Source organism: Bufo bufo, chromosome 2 (assembly GCF_905171765.1).
Source record: "Bufo bufo chromosome 2, aBufBuf1.1, whole genome shotgun sequence".
NCBI classification, from domain to species: Eukaryota; Metazoa; Chordata; class Amphibia; order Anura; family Bufonidae; genus Bufo; species Bufo bufo.
The window spans coordinates 121,974,055-121,990,136 of record NC_053390.1 but is presented as its reverse complement, the minus strand read 5'-3'; the positions used below and the strand labels follow the sequence as shown (position 1 = coordinate 121,990,136).

The 16,082-nt window shown below is 42.6% G+C and overlaps 1 protein-coding gene across 1 annotated transcript in view; it reads left to right on the top strand.

The window, feature by feature from the left end:
• ACOT12 (acyl-CoA thioesterase 12) overlaps positions 1–14,470 on the top strand; it is a 70,309-nt gene extending 55,839 nt beyond the window's left edge. Inside the window, exons 12-15 of the mRNA XM_040421502.1 lie at positions 1,562–1,695; positions 3,747–3,875; positions 11,314–11,440; positions 13,654–14,470. Of these exons, the coding sequence (XP_040277436.1) occupies positions 1,562–1,695; positions 3,747–3,875; positions 11,314–11,440; positions 13,654–13,797 (534 nt within the window). The 3' untranslated portion in view covers positions 13,798–14,470. The remainder of the gene's footprint in view (positions 1–1,561; positions 1,696–3,746; positions 3,876–11,313; positions 11,441–13,653) is intronic.
• The last annotated feature ends 1,612 nt before the right edge of the window (positions 14,471–16,082 follow it).

The window sequence follows — 16,082 nt, the reverse complement described above, 5'->3', positions numbered from 1 at the left end:
TTATCCCAATTCTACACCTACTATTATACTATTGGGAAGCATCTTCCCCTCACCACAGCAGTAAACTGACAATGGATGACCTATCTATATAGGAGTTTTATCTCCCTGTACTGACTGCGACAGAATCTGAATATTTTTTGTATTCAATTTAATGGTCTAGTACAGCTGAAATGAAAAAAGAAACATCTAACAATTTTTAATTTTTATCTTTTTAGAATTTTTGAATGCCCTTTTTGATGGATGTATCCCTTTAATATCAGTTTACATGATCGGCTGTTTGAAGGGGCTGCAGTGCTCAGATGATTGCTGTGGTCTCTTTCTCGTCCTATGACATCACATCCATAGGTTATATGGGTGTTCTGCAGCTCAGGTCCATTCGAATAAATGGGAATGAGCAGCATGATCAAGTATAGCCACTATACAGGGTACAGCACTGTGCTTTGTACACTATGAATAGATCACATCTGAGCACCACAGCCCCCCATGGGGATACTGAAACCCCCACCAATCTCATAATGGTTGACTTAAGTGCCAGCACCTGATTATGAAACCTCCCTCAAGCAATCATTTGTGATATGTGGGGAAACCTGGCAGAAAGTGTTCAGTTTTTCTGCGAGAAAAATTAAAGGGATTGTTCATTTCTTTTCTGCTTACACCCCCCAAACAGCGTGGCTGGAGCCACAGTAAGAATCATACGTACCTGTTCCCTGCTGCTGTGTATTGGCTCCATTGCTCCCCCTAGCAGGTCTTGGGTCTCTCCATGTCAACATCCGGTTAACATGACCCATGGGTGGCATGTCACCACTGCAGCCAGTCATTGCCTGCAGCAGCAATGTTACCCGAATCAATCCGGATGTTTATATAGGGAGACCTGAGACCAGTGGCACCTATGTGGGGGAGCAATGAAGCCAGAAACCAAAGGTGGGGATCTGAAATACAGAGTCCTGTGCTCTGCCCCAAAAAGGAGTAGAAAGAGCCCAAATATGTAAACTTTACAGTACAGTTCACAGGACTGTTTCAAAAAGCAATGCTTTGTCTGAAAATTCTGTAGTCCATTTTAAATTGACCAATTCTAGATGGAACAGAACCAGTCTGTAGTTGTAATTGGGGATGAGCAAATCGACTTCGGATGAAACATCTGAAGTCGATTCGCATAAAACTTTGTTCCAATACTGTACGGAGCTTCTGCTCCAAGTGGTACCTAGGAACTGAACCTGAGTTCGGGAAATGTTTTTTTACAGTACAAATTACTGCAATAACTTCAGCTCATTGGAGCCAATACATTATAATACTGTACAAGCTCCTGCTCCGTACAGTATTGGAACAAAGTTTTGTGAATCGACTTCGGATGTCTTCTCCAAAGTCGATTCGCTCATCCCTAGTTGTAATCTATAGTGTAGGCTCCAACTTGTCCTGGTGAGGTATTGTCACACCTCATTATGGAGTCTAGACACTTTTCATTGGTGCTTACCTTTGGCAGTGTCCAGGTTCACCATGGTCTTGTATTACAATATGAAATGCACTGAATCCTTCATGTCATTATCATTTTGCCTTCTTTCAGATCCAGGTTTTTACATATGAAGAAAATGACGTTTTGACAATAAAAATTGAAATGCAGGTGAAGGTTCAAGCAAGCCAGGCTTATCTTCTGCTATCTGACCTTGGACTGCGGCCTCACTGGGATGTTCACTACTTGTAAGAAAAAAAATTAGTTTTATGTGGTGGTCTTGTATGGTTGTATGGCCCCTTTAAATTGTAGCTGCAGGTTAGCACTGCCTCCAACTACTATAGGTAGGCCTGTAGAGTGAACCTCTCTGCCAATGGATAGTGCCTTTGTTACATGGCAGCATGTAAGAGTCAGTCCTATGTGTGGCCCTAGATACTATTCTGGGGCCTCACTTGAGGATGGTTCAGCAATAAGATGAACATTTTATATGTACTTGAAACTTGACTTCAGCAGGAGGCACATTACTTGGTGGTTCCAGTCACAGTTGGTTGAAAAGCTTGATGGTTACAGATGTATTGGTAGTTACTATAGAAAATTGAGCTGGGATCAGCAACCTCTGGCACTCCACCTGTGGTGAAACTACAAGTCCCAGCATGCACACTTGCTTGACTGCTCTCAGAACTCCCATACAAGTGAAGGGAGCATGCTGGGAGTTGTAGTTTTGCAACAGCTGGAGTGCCTGCCCAAAGTTGCTGACCCCTGTCTTGGGTATAAAAACATTGTTTTCAATCTCTCAGGGCACACATGGCATCAGTGTGGGCGCTCAGTACACTGGCCATGATCTGACAACTCATGCTATGATGGGGCACACAGATCAGTCCTGTTTGGTCAAGGCTGCTCTCTGCAGAGTGTTAGTAGCTCTCTTCACTGCTATCAGCAGTCCTTTCCCTCAACTGCCTCCTGTCATCTCCTCCTCTCTACAAACCCCCTTTACACATCAGACACAAGAAGGCAGACAATAGGACAGACATCAAACACTGTGGGTGGGCGCCAACCAGGACATCCCCCCCCCCCTTATACTCAAAGCACGTATAAAACAATTTAAAGCGCCACTTCACCCTTTTACAAACTGCTTACAAAGATCAGAGCACCAAGCAAACAGGTGAAGCGGTCAATGTGCTTGGGGCATTTAAAGGGTAACCCGTTTAATTTTTCATTAGGCCTCTGTTCAGACCACCAATCAGACCCACCAATGTTAGGCTACATGTACACGACCGTATGTGTTTTGTGGTCCGCAAATTGCGGATCTGCAAAAAAAAAAGTTGACGTCCGTATGGCATCCGTATTTTTTTTAATTTATTTTTTATTTTTGGCGGATCCATTGTATATGCCAATCCTTGTCCGCAAAACGGACAAAAATAGGACATGCTCTATTTTATTTCTGTGGCATGGAACCACGGACAAACTGACTATCCGGCTTTTTTAACAGCTCAATAGAAATGAACGAGTCCACATCCTATCCGCAAAAAAAAGGAAGGGACGTGGAAACAAAATACGTTTGTTTGCATGTAGCCTCAGTCAGACCTCCAATGTTTATAAGATCCCCAACCAGTACTCTGATCAGACCCCCAATCAGACCTCAATGTGAATGAGCCCCAATGTGAATGAGAATCCCTATACAAACCTCAGATCAGAAAAAAATAAATAAACTTGCTTCTCCTGGTCTGGACACCGCAGCCACTCCTGAGATCCAGCACTCTTCCTGCCGCGTTGTGCTGTGACCTGACTGTACGCAGGTCACAGCACAGCGTGCGACCAAGGAGGACCAGGAATCTGAGTACACAGCCCGCAGAGGGAGCACCGCATTCATCGCACTCCAACCGTCTTGCACTAATGAGTGCTTCCATAATGGTATAATTAGTATTTTCCACATAAGACGCACTGACCTTCTCCCCCCCCCCCCCCACTTTGGTGCGTCTTATAGGGAGAAAAATACGTATACATGTATAGATCACAAGTGTTACTGAAACTTTTGTCCACAAAAATATATCAATCTTTCAATCTTTTCCGCTTCACCGGTTCCATATCATGTCTGTATGTAGGTAATTTGAGGACCATTAAAGGGGTTGTCACTTCAGCAAATGGCATTTATCATGTAGAGAAAGTTAATACAAGGCACTAATGTATTGTGATAACCCCTTTTAAATCTTAAACATTACTTACTCATGCATCCTAGATTTCTGCTCCGGTTTTATTTTCAGTGCAGATTTCACAGTATTTTTTTATGTTCTGGTTGTAGAAGCTGCGACCTTGTGGAATCTGCTGGTGATGATGACAAAATATTTTATGTAACCTGCCCGCCTGTAAAGCAAAGCAAGACCAAAGATTTTGTTATGCTAATGTCTCGGAGGAATTCATTTAAAACTGGGTGAGTTTACTGGTTTACTCTAACATGGCATTTGAGAAAATGTGATCTTCTCTGATGAAAGTGAAAGTCTAAATGGCCGATGAGGCAATAACTGAGTTAGTGTGAAAGTAGCCTAACTTTTTTGAGGCTACGTCATAGATCTGCAAAAACGCTTCCGTTACAATAATACAACCACATGCATCAGTCATGAACTGATCCGATTGTGTTATGTCTTGTATAGCCATGACGGATCCATCATGAACACCATTGAAAGTCAATGGGGACGGATCCTTTTTCTATTGTCAGAGAAAATTATCCATCCCCGTTGACTTACATTGTGTCAGGACAGATCCTTCTTGCTCCGCACCACATTGAGGACAGACAAATGCTGCTTGCAGCGTTATTCTGTCCGCGATGGGAGCGCAACCAAACGGAACGGAATGCATTTTAGTGCATTCCGTTTCGTTCAGTTCAGTTTTGTCCCCATTGACAATGAATGGGGACAAAACTGAAGCGTTTTCTTCCGCTATTGAGAGCCTATGACTGATCTCAATAGCAGAATTGAAAACGCTAGTGTGAAAGTAGCCTTACTGAAACAGAGGGGTATTCCGGTGGTTACAAGTTACCCACTACCCACAGAATAGGGGATAACTTTTAGATCAGTGGAGGACCTGGAATATTAATCAATCACAACAAGAGGGAAGCCATACCCCTCAGGAGTCCCAGAAATGACCGGAGCAGCAGGTCGGGCATGCATGCTGCTTCTCCATTAATCTCTAAGGGAATTCTGTAAATAGTGCTGAACTGTTGTCTCCGGAACTTCTGTAGGGATAGATGGGGCTGCAGTACGCATGCTTGGCCTGCTGCTCCATTAATTTCGAGGGGGTCCGAGGGGTGGGGTACACAGTCCCTATTCTAATTGGTTGGTGTCTTAGCTAGTGTTGAGTGAATCGGAGTGGAATTTGATCCAAATTTCAGGAAAAATCGGATTAGTCACAAATCCGAATTTTTTTTCTAAAATGGCTGCTGCACATGTTGCAAAGTGAAAGTAAGAAGCCTGGGAATGAGGAATCGTCCATAATGCCGTGCAGCCAGCCAATCAGCAGCTAGCTAGCCCCTGTGATGTGTCAGCCCTATAAAAAGCCTCATCCTGCCCGGTCTCCACCATTCTCCAGGGAACTAAGTGCAGGGAGAGATGTAACGGGCGCTAGGGACAGTGATTAGGAAAGCCTTTATTTGTAAAAAATGTAGTTTGGAAGATTTCAGGGATAGGACCGGGACAGTGTAGGGAAACTTTATCCACACTATTAGGGAGGCCAATAGAACAGTGTCCCCCTTGGATAACAGATGAGCAATTCTACTACACTTTGATGCACTAATTTGGGGTGAAAAAGCTGTCTGATACTACTGCTATTGTGGTGCCCACATTGTTTTATACATAAGTAATTCCTTTAGGCCTTGATTCATTAATTGGGGTGAAATAGAACTTTATTTACATATTTGGTCTTACACCTTCTTTTTTACATAAGTAATTCCACTACAATCTGTCTTTTTGGGGTTATGTTGATGGATCAGAAGAAGGGGAAAAATAAACGGTGACGTCAACACAAACTTACTGCTGCCCCCCTCTCCACTCTGTCCTGGGGGCACTAATTGTATTAGCGTTTAGCAGAACAGGTTCTGTAGAAGTCTGTTGAATCAGCTGACGGTTTAAAAGGAGACCGCTCTTTCACTTTATAGTATAATCTTGGCCATTGCACAGTTAGAGGAGCTGTCACATGCCTGTTTTAATAGCTTCATGCATCCCCATGTAATAACCATTCTAGAATATCTATTCCTATGGCTCTATGTTGTGCCATTCCTTTATTATTTCAACTAGAGGTTATGAATGAATTGCTAGCAGTCTGCCGTTAGGGTATAGGGGGGTTGTAACCAGTTGGGGGAGGGGAACGTACCTGCATGGTATGAAAATGGCAGCACTGATTGGATAGAGTGAGTCTGTGCAGGAACACTCCCAACTGGTTAACACTCCATTGTACCCTTACTGCAGACTGCTAGCACTTCCAATTAAAGGGGTTATCCAATAACTATAATGCCCACCATATGTCTGGGCCCCTCACACAGATTGTATTTACCTCATTCCCTGGCACTGCATCTCCCCGTCGCGCAGATGAAAACATCCGGTGTCAGCAGCTAATAGCAGGCTGTGACAGGAATGAGCCTCCCTAGCATCGCACGACGGGAAGATGCGCTGGCTGTGTTGGCATCAGAAGCGATGCGGGTGCTGGGGAGTGAGGCAAGTACAACCTCTGTGAGGGGCCTGGGCATATGGGGGGCATTATAGGTCTTGGATAACCTCTTTAAGAATCATGGAGGCCAGTTATCTTAGGAACTTTCAGTGCAGCAGAAATTTTTTTGTACCATTCTCCAGATTTTTGCTTCCACACAATCCTGTCTGAGCTCTGAGGGCAGTTCTTTCCTCCTCATAGCTTGGTTTTTACTCTGATATGCGTTGTCAGCTGTGAGACCTTATATATACGGATGGATATTATTTGGAAAAATAAACCCATCTGAATTCATAGCAGGTAGACTACCAATCGAGGTATAGAAATATTCCAAATATGAAGAGAAATGGGAGGCCCCCAGAGCAAAATTTAAAGTGTCATAGCTTATATGTATACTCGTGTCCCTGCAAAATTTTAGCTTTTTTTTTTAGTTTTGAAAACCTTTGTAAAATTCTGTTTTCACTTTTTCATCATGGGATAATAAATGCAGACTGATGGGGGAAAGCGTTGGATATATATCTCTATCTATCTCCATTTATATATTTTTTTTATTGTAGCAGAAGCCCGCAATATAACAAAATATGAAAAAGAGAAAGGGTCTGAAGATTTTTTTCAAATGCATTGTATGTGTGTTTTGTCCTGCAAAGCTAGTTTGGGAAGAAAGCGCAGTGGAATAGCTTATGATCCACTTCTCAGCTGCTACTGTCAGTTACATAGGGCACAACAATATTAAAGCTTAAAGGGACTCTGTCACCACTTTCTAACCCCCCCTTTTAAAAGTATTGTTCTCTCCATGGCGCCCTTGTGATTACAAAGGTGTTGTTATAACATAAATTCGCCGTCTCGTTTTGATAAAAATACCTTTTATCTAACCTGTCAATCTTGTGGATAAGGTGCCCAGGGCGTCTGTGAAGGTCTGAAGCTGCCGCCCGCCGCCGTTGGTGCCCAGCTCCTCCCCTGATCCTTTCAGCGCCGCCTGAATGTAAAGAAATCCGCCTCCGGCTCTCGCTCAGTGCCCCCTCCTCCTTTTCAAAGATCCCGCGCGTGCGCACAGGCCTGTGCCTGTGCCTGATGCGCCCGTGCGGACATTTAGAATCAGCCTCATCGAGCGAAGTGCGCATGCGCGCACTTCGCTCAACCTCCTCATAAGACGAGCACTGCAGCCAGCCACTCAGAGCCTGCCAAGCGCTGTATGGAGCCGCAGGCTCTGAGTGGCTGGCTGCAGTGCTCGTCTTATGAGTAGGTTGAGCGTTGTGCGCGCATGCGCACTTCGCTCAATGAGGCTGATTCTAAATGTCCGCACGGGCGCATCAGGCACAGGCCTGTGCGCACGCGCGGGATCTTTGAAAAGGAGGAGGGGGCACTGAGCGAGAGCCGGAGGCGGATTTCTTTACATTCAGGCGGCGCTGAAAGGATCAGGGGAGGAGCTGGGCACCAACGGCGGCGGGCGGCAGCTTCAGACCTTCACAAACGCCCTGGGCACCTTATCCACAAGATTGACAGGTTAGATAAAAGGTATTTTTATCAAAACGAGACGGCGAATTTATGTTATAACAACACCTTTGTAATCACAAGGGCGCCATGGAGAGAACAATACTTTTAAAAGGGGGGGTTAGAAAGTGGTGACAGAGTCCCTTTAAAGGCAGGCTTTGCATTTTAACCTGTTGAGGGGCTGGATGGATGTGGAGTCTATTAAGATGGTGAATGGTCTGGGTGGCCATGGGCCCCCCTAGGAAACACGAGCCCTGGGCGGCAGCCCAGACCTTCCATGTTATCTGCTATTGATATGGGGAATGCAAGTACTTAGTCTGAAAATGGCAGCACTGATTGGATAGAGTAAGTCTGTGCAGGTACACTCCACCAACTGGTTACCTCCCCTCTGTACCCTTACTGCAGACTGCTAGCAATTCATTCATAACTTCTAGTAGAAATAATAATTCTAGAGCATCTATTCTGATCTCTCTATGTTGTGCCATTCCTTTATTATTACATGGGGAATATGTGTAGCAACTAAAACAGGTGCATGACTGTCATAAACTGTCACCACTCCTGACATCCCTTTTGATAAAAAAATAAACTATTAAATATTGGGATTTACTACAACATGATAAAAAATATGGAAAACTCTTTACGGTTCAATCATTATTTTATTGAAGCATGTAAATGAATGATACAACAAGCATATCAAGTATATATATAAAGGAAAAGAAATGGCCAACTGTTGGCTCCATAAGCGATTCATAGGTAGTACAATCCAGATACACCCATACAAAATAGAGCTGACAAATAATAAGCCGATGGGAACCACCAGAATTGAGTAGAAAAGGAAGTATGGCATACATTTCCCAATTTTGGACAGACAATCACATGACACGAGAATGGACAAGACTAGACTCGACAGACAAAGACATGACATGAACAAGAGGTAGGGGAGGAAGGGGACAGAAAAATGGGTTGGCCCTACCATATACATCACTTTAGGAACCGCTACCAGGAATGGTACCAGTCGTCAACCACCCAGGAAAAGACGTGGAAGTGCGGAATTGGTTCCATGGATCCCACACCCTCCAGAAAGCCGAAGCAGACTCTGTGTCCGAGGCACTCAGCTCCTCCATATGCACCAGCGCATCCAAAGCGCCAGACCAGGTTACTCTCAAAAGATTTTCGGTAGACCTCCACTGGCGGGGGATTATCTGTCTCATAGCTAAAATGAATAGGCGTAGAGCCCCTTTCTTAATCTGAGAGATCCGCCCTGAGAGCATGGATAGGAGAGCTATCGCGGGGGAAGGAATAACAGTAGCTTTGTATAGGTGGTTATATAAAATAAAAACATCTCGCCACAGGGGAGCTACACCTGGGCAATCTCACCATATATGTGTCATTGTGCCCTTCGCTGCGAGACACCTCCAGCATACATCCGTTACCTGGGGATAAAACTGGTGTAATCGAACTGGGGTCCTATACCATCTGGTAAGGATTTTGTAGTTAAGCTCCTGTAAATTACATGACACAGTTAACTTATGAGTAAAGAGGAGAGATAGAGACCATTGGTCTGCCGAGAAGGTGGATCCCAGTTCCGATTCCCAGTCAGACATAAATTTAGGTTTAGCTCTGTGGGTACCCGTGGAGGGGTCCTCACTCTTCAAACAAAAAACAAATTTTTCATATAGGAAAGGGAAATCAATAGGTAATTGATTAATTAATTAAAGGTGACGTAAAAATACAAAAGAGACTTTTTTGGCCACAAGCAAAAAGGAACACTTCCATGTTTATCTTGTATGAATTGCAATCAGATCATAAAAGGAAATACAATAAATCATCCTAGAAAAGGATACAATATACCTATGTACCATTATACTACATGTTTGACTAAAAATGTCATTTATGGCATTAGATGTCCCTGCAGCATGTGGTCCATAGGACAGACAAAAAGAGAAATCCGAATAAGGCTTAACGAGCTTAGATCAAGCATAAAAAGATTTATGGCGAAAGTTGCTAAAAAAGTAAAAATAAAAATGAGGGGACTACGCTACTGCAACACTGTAGCGAAAAAACACAAATGGAACGAGTTAAAATGGGTAGTATTAGAATGTGAACCCCGGACAAACTCCAGAAGAAAATAAACAAACTATTACAACACGAAACAAGTTGGAAACACTCAAACCAAAGGGGTTAAATGACACATGTAGCTTCAGGGTATTTTTGTGAATCAGCTTTTGTTGTAACCATATGTCTTTAATAATGTTGATGATTGAGACATGAGAACGAAGAGTATTTAAATTGTCTGGTTGCACCTGATAGCCATGCATGAGTAACGGGGGGGTGTGACCCCCGAAACGTCGCACATGGAGTAGGTTACTACTCGGTGTCTCAGAAACACAGGCCTGCGAGCCTAGAAACTGCTTTTAATGTTATGCAAATAAAGGACTGAAAGTGTAAGCACTTCAAACAAAGGGAGTAGCAATTTTTCCTCACTCATACATGTAAGCTAAGAGCTGTATACAACTGAACTGTATTGAGATTAGGGACAGAGTCGGAGTGAGACTCTAGGTCAGTTGGTATCCACTAGTGGAAGTAATTTGATATTTTTGGAGTGGTGCCCGCCGACTGTCATCTTTAAAGAAAGTCTCTCTGGCTGAATGCTGGGTGCTTTGAGAAGTCACCTTTGCATAATCACTGTTTCACTTTGCATCTCTTAAATTCAAATCACAAGCATCTTCTACTATTTAGGCTGAGTCTACACACAGTATGTTGAAGCCTAATTTCCCCATCTTAACTATTCAGCTACAGCTGTTGTCCAAAGGAACACATTAAAGAGGTTGTGCAACGGGTATATATTGGTGACTTCTCTTCAGGATAGATCATTAATATCAGATTTTCTATTTGAAGAGGAGGCGGCACTTGTGCGGGCACTGCTTCTGCTTCAAAATTACACTGCTTGTTGCTTAACCCTCAAGCGCTCGCTTCCTGGGCTTTACACTCTTTAGATGCCATGATCACACCTGAACACTGCATCTAAAGGCTGTAATGTCCGCAATCTGCATTATTGCCAGTCGTAGACATTAGTCACAGGCCTCTACTGTTTGAAACAGCAGAGGCCTGTCGGCTATGGCACCTGCTGCACGCGTGAGAGGGCACCACGTTTAAAGACCCCCACCAGCGCCATACATGTATGGCACTGGTAGCGAAGAGGTTAAATCCACTCCTGGTTTTGGCTTCAAAAACTGCATTAAAAGCCTGCACATATTATGATAGGGCTGTACCTTTTAGACTCCTTCCAGATATGATCCAAGAAACTAGTAATGTACTTGGAGAGCTCAATCTAAATGAATCAGTCCAATCAATCGAACATCAGATCCTGCTACTGAAAAAAGGTCTGAGGCCTGTTCACATTTACATTACAAGGTTGATTGCAAATTTTGTCCTTTTTGACCAGGGATCAGAGCTGTTCGCAGCACTATTTCTACCAAAATGATGGACATCAAAATGTAAGTCAATAGAGGGTCTGTTGGACTCCATTGGTCTCCCTCGTATTGATCTCGCAGAGCATCATGGATTCCATTATAAGCAGAAAACACAATGCAGATGTGAACAGTGTAGCTTGATTACTGTAAAGTTTGTTGGATATCTTGTAGTCCTGTGTTTTTATACTTTCAATCTTGTATGTCTTCCAGAGATCCTTATGTGGTAGCAATGAGATCGGTAACATTGGCAACCTGCCCGCCATCAGTACAGTACCTGAGAAGTGAGGTGCAGTGTGCAGGGTTTCTCATATACCGTCAGAACACAGATGAATGCCAGGTAACATATAGGTCTTGGAACCGGCACGGTGATCAATTGTATATGAACCCTATATCAGCAAATGGTAATATTCACATATATTCAGTAGCTGAAAATTTGTAATCTATGTGAATGTTTTTCATGCATGGAATTGGGTTGAAACCCATTTCTAAATACCATATTAGAGCATTCTTAGGTAAAAGCAGGTTCTCCATTCACAGTATTTGTTTTTAAAGGGGTTGTCCACTCATTAAATATAGACTGCCTAATCTCAGCTGTTTCGGAGTAGCTTCAGCACCAGAAGTTCTGTCCATTGTGTAATATATGAAGCTGGTTTCTGCACCACTGCTCCAATTGAAGTTAAAGCGCCAAAGCTACTCTGAAATGGCTAATTTACGGAGTGTTGGACCCCTATTGATCAAATATTTATGGTCTATCCTGAGGACAGGCAATCAATAATAAAGGAGTGGACAATCACTTTGCGCCTGAGTGTTCCATGATTACAAACAGCATTTCATGCTGTAAAGGACCTAACATGTTAGAGATTTTCTTGGGCAGCACATGGATTTCACTGCATCATTTCAGTGGATTCCTTGTCATGGCTTATTTTTTGTGGACCTTTGACACAAGGCAGACTACCTCTTTAAATACGTTTTCAGGTCCATCAGGAAAACAAAATAGGAAGGGCAAGAAACGGTGAATCTACAGAGCACTAACCCTACTACATAACCTACTTTAAATGGCTTTCTACTAGAAGAAGAAAAATGAAACCGGATTGTCTTTTAAGTGTACCTAAGATTATAAATCACTTTCTGTGCATCAATAGTACAAGCTAAATGAAGAAAGTTTTTAATAGACCTTTGGAGGAAAATGCCTCTTTCTCCGCTTATCGGGCTCCTTTCCTTTTTAATCTTCCAACTCTGCCTTCTGAATTATTCTCTCTAGAGATGGCTTTTATCAGTGAATTCAGAATAAGGCTCCATTCCCACGTCCACAATTCTGCGTAACGTGTGTGGACCCATTCATTCTCTATGGGGACGGAGCGCGACGACTATCTTCCGGCAATTGCGGACAAGAATAGGCATTTCTATGGGGGTGCCGGCGGGGTGTATTGCGGATCCGCAATACACTACGGACGTGTGAATGGACCCTAAGGGAGCAGTCTAGGAAAGTGGGTAGGGTAGAAAGGAGCCGGACACATGGAGAAAGAAGCATTCTTCTCGAATAAGATTTTTAGATTTTAAAAAATATATTTTCTTGTAGCTTTCATTTATGAAATGTTTTCACAGGTACATCATAAAAATACTGCCAGTGTTCTAGTGGTCTTCAAGTTCTAACATTACAGAAGGCTTGCATCTTCATGGGCTTATACAGTTTTGCATTGCAAATATAGAAAATGTGCTCTCAAACGGCACCAAAAAATTCAATTTCTCCTGCATAAAAATAGGAGTTGTACAGCCATGTCAATGAAAAAAAGAGTTATGGCTGTTTAAACATGACGAAAAAAAATAAAAATTAGCTGGTATTTAAGGGATTAAAACACAATGGGAATTTGTCATTTGGTATTTACTATTGGATAGACTTCTATAGTAAGGTTTTGTTGTTTGACTATAGGAGTGTCTTTATTTGGGATGATGGAAGCATTCTAGAACAGGTTCACAAACTTTTTTAATTTTCTCTATCATGTCCAAATTACAAATTGATTTGCACATCTCCAAGAAATATATGAGTCTGGGGGAGGTAGCATTATAGGGCAAGAAGGAATCCCATTTAAAGGGATTTTCTGGAATTTAGATTTTGGCCTGTTTTCAGGACAGTTCATTAATATCAGATTGGTGTACGTCCACCACTTCAACAATCAGCTTTACGCAGCAGCTGCTGTTACTGGAAACTATACGTTGGACGCAGCCGGAAGCAGAAGACTCCATCTGAGTACAGGTATGGGTGGTGTCAGTGTGTTGCAGCTCAGCTCCGATTCACTCAAATTGGATGAGCTGCAGTATGTTGGGGCCTTCGGCTAATTGCTTTGTCCACTGTAGTTTCCAGTGCCGATGGCTGCCATGAACAGCTGATTGGTGTGCGTGTCTGTTGATGGCCCTCCACTGATCTAATATTGAAGACCTGTCCTGCCAATAGGCCATCAATATCCAAGTCCTGGAAAACCCCTTTACCATTAATGATACTTTAGTTCTGCACTTTAAATATTAACATGGTGGTGTAACTTTATTTTACAGGTGACGTACGTGAACCAACTAACATCTGGCATAATGCCATACGTTGAAGAGAATCTCACTGGCTGGTCTAATTCAATACAAGAGACTGCGTCTTCATGTATACATTTTCTAGAGACCGCCAAGGTCTGCACAACATTATTGTAAATACTCTTTGTACCACTGTAGGTTTTTGAGAAAAAACTCCTGCCATAATCTTCAACTAAAACCGTATTGTTCTAAATGTTCACAAAATCTTTAAAATTTCTTGTATGAGAAATCAGGTAATTGTTTGCATCCTCAGATCCCCCCTTCTCCCTATGAAATAACCTCACATTTGTAGTCCTGAGACTACGCCGCCACCTCTGCACTATTGTTTCAACCATCAAGTATGTGTTGCACTGCACTAGTTGTACTTGTCTTTCCTTCCCTCCACCTCTTGACTGCTATAGTGCTTATCTACCTTGATATGGATCAGGACTGAGCCTTAATGGGGTTTTTGGGGGAGTACAATATTTATTACCTATTCTCAGGATAGGTCATCAATATCTGGTGTGTTGGAATCAGCTGTTTCAGGAGGCCACAGCAGTCCTCACAGCATACCATGCACAGTGCCATACTCTGTATAGTGGCTGTGCTTGGTATTGCAGCCCAGGCCCATTCATGTAAATGGAACTGAGCTGCACATAAGCCCTGCGACCAATGAACATGAGGTTACAGGCCTATGTAGAAGCCAAAGTGCTCAATGGCGCACCATGGCCTTTATAAACAGCTGATCACGCAGGGTGCCAGGAGTCGGAATCCAACCAATCTAAGGCTCCATTCACACATCCGCAATTCCGCTCCGCATTTTGCGGAACGGAATTGCGGACCCATTCATTTCTATGGGGCCGCAATTCCGATCCCGAAAAAAAAAATAGAACCTGCCCTATTCTTGTCCGCAATAGCAGACAAGAATAGGCATATTCCATTAGTGCCGGCAATGTTCGGTCTGCAAAATGCGGAACGCACATTGCCGCTGTCCGTGTTTTGTGGATCCGCAAAACACACATGGATGTGTGAATGGACCCTTATATTAATGGCCTATCCTGACGATAGGTATTTAAATATTTTACTTCCAGAACCCCCCTTTCTTAATAATCCAAGTGAAAAGTGAAGCTAGCCTACTGTATGATATGGTGTATATATATATTATAATTATTTTGAGTGGATCTGTCAGCTTAATATACTGGCTTGTGTAAGTCAGCATATTATAAGTCCGTACTACCATTATCCAAGGTGGTGCAGTTTGGCTACTATGAGCCCTACAAGTGTTCACCTCGCAGTGGAGTCCCGTGTATTCATGAGGAGTGTTCACCCCACCTTTTGGGGCTGTAATTGACAGGCTACTGTGTATACATAGCAGCCTGTGATTTGCCACCCCAAGAGACTGCTCATGAATTTATTAGACTCTTAACTTTAAGGTTCCATAGTAGCCAAATGGCACATATTTGTGCAGCTTTAACTATTAGTAAGGGCCTGTAGCTATAATATGTTGGCCTTGCATAGGACATAGGTTTTCTGACTGTTTTATACTAATGACCTAGGATAGGTCATCACTGTCGCATCAGTGGGGGTTCACCTGGAACCCCCGCCAAGCAGCTGTTTAGGCCTTTTTGCAGCTTACCCTAGGTCAGTGATGTTGCGCCAGTCACATAGGCAAAGTGATGTCATAGGCGCAGTTCAGTCCCATTCAATTGAATGGGGTGAGGTGCAATACCGAGCATAGAAGCTATACAATCTATGGTTCTGTGCTTGGCATGCTGTGGGAGGCAGCGGCTCACCTGTGTCCTCCAAACAGCTGATCGTCAGGGGTCCCAGGTGTCAGACCCCCAATCATTAGATTCTGATGACCTATCCCGAGGATCAGTTATCAGTATAAAACAGTCAGAAAGCCCCTTTAAACTGACAGAAAATCTTACAGATTTGCACTATATTTAGCTAGACCATGTAAATATGTCTAACTACTGGATAAGCAATTTAATTTCAGTACTGACTTATATTTATTATGATTATTTTGGATACAATAGTTAGGCTCTAAATTGTAATTTTGTAAAAAAAAAAAATAAATGCAATTAAAATCTTAGTATCAATGTGTCTTTTTTTTTTTTTTTTTTTTTCTGTCTACTAAAAGTCAGAATTCCGAAGAAGCAATGAAAAAAAAGGGACATTTCTAAGAAAGTAAAGGAAATAGAATTCTGACAAAATACTAAATTGACAAAGTGTACAAGGAATAAAGGGAGAATTCTGACAATGTATAAAAAGGAAGGGCAAAGTCTGACAAATTTAAAGGCTATGGTCACCTTTGGGGCAATTTTTTATGATTGCATTTTACTAATTTTGGGATAAATATAATTTTTCAATTGGTCTTTATTAAACATTTTCAGGATTATTTGTGATACAAGTAGTTAAAA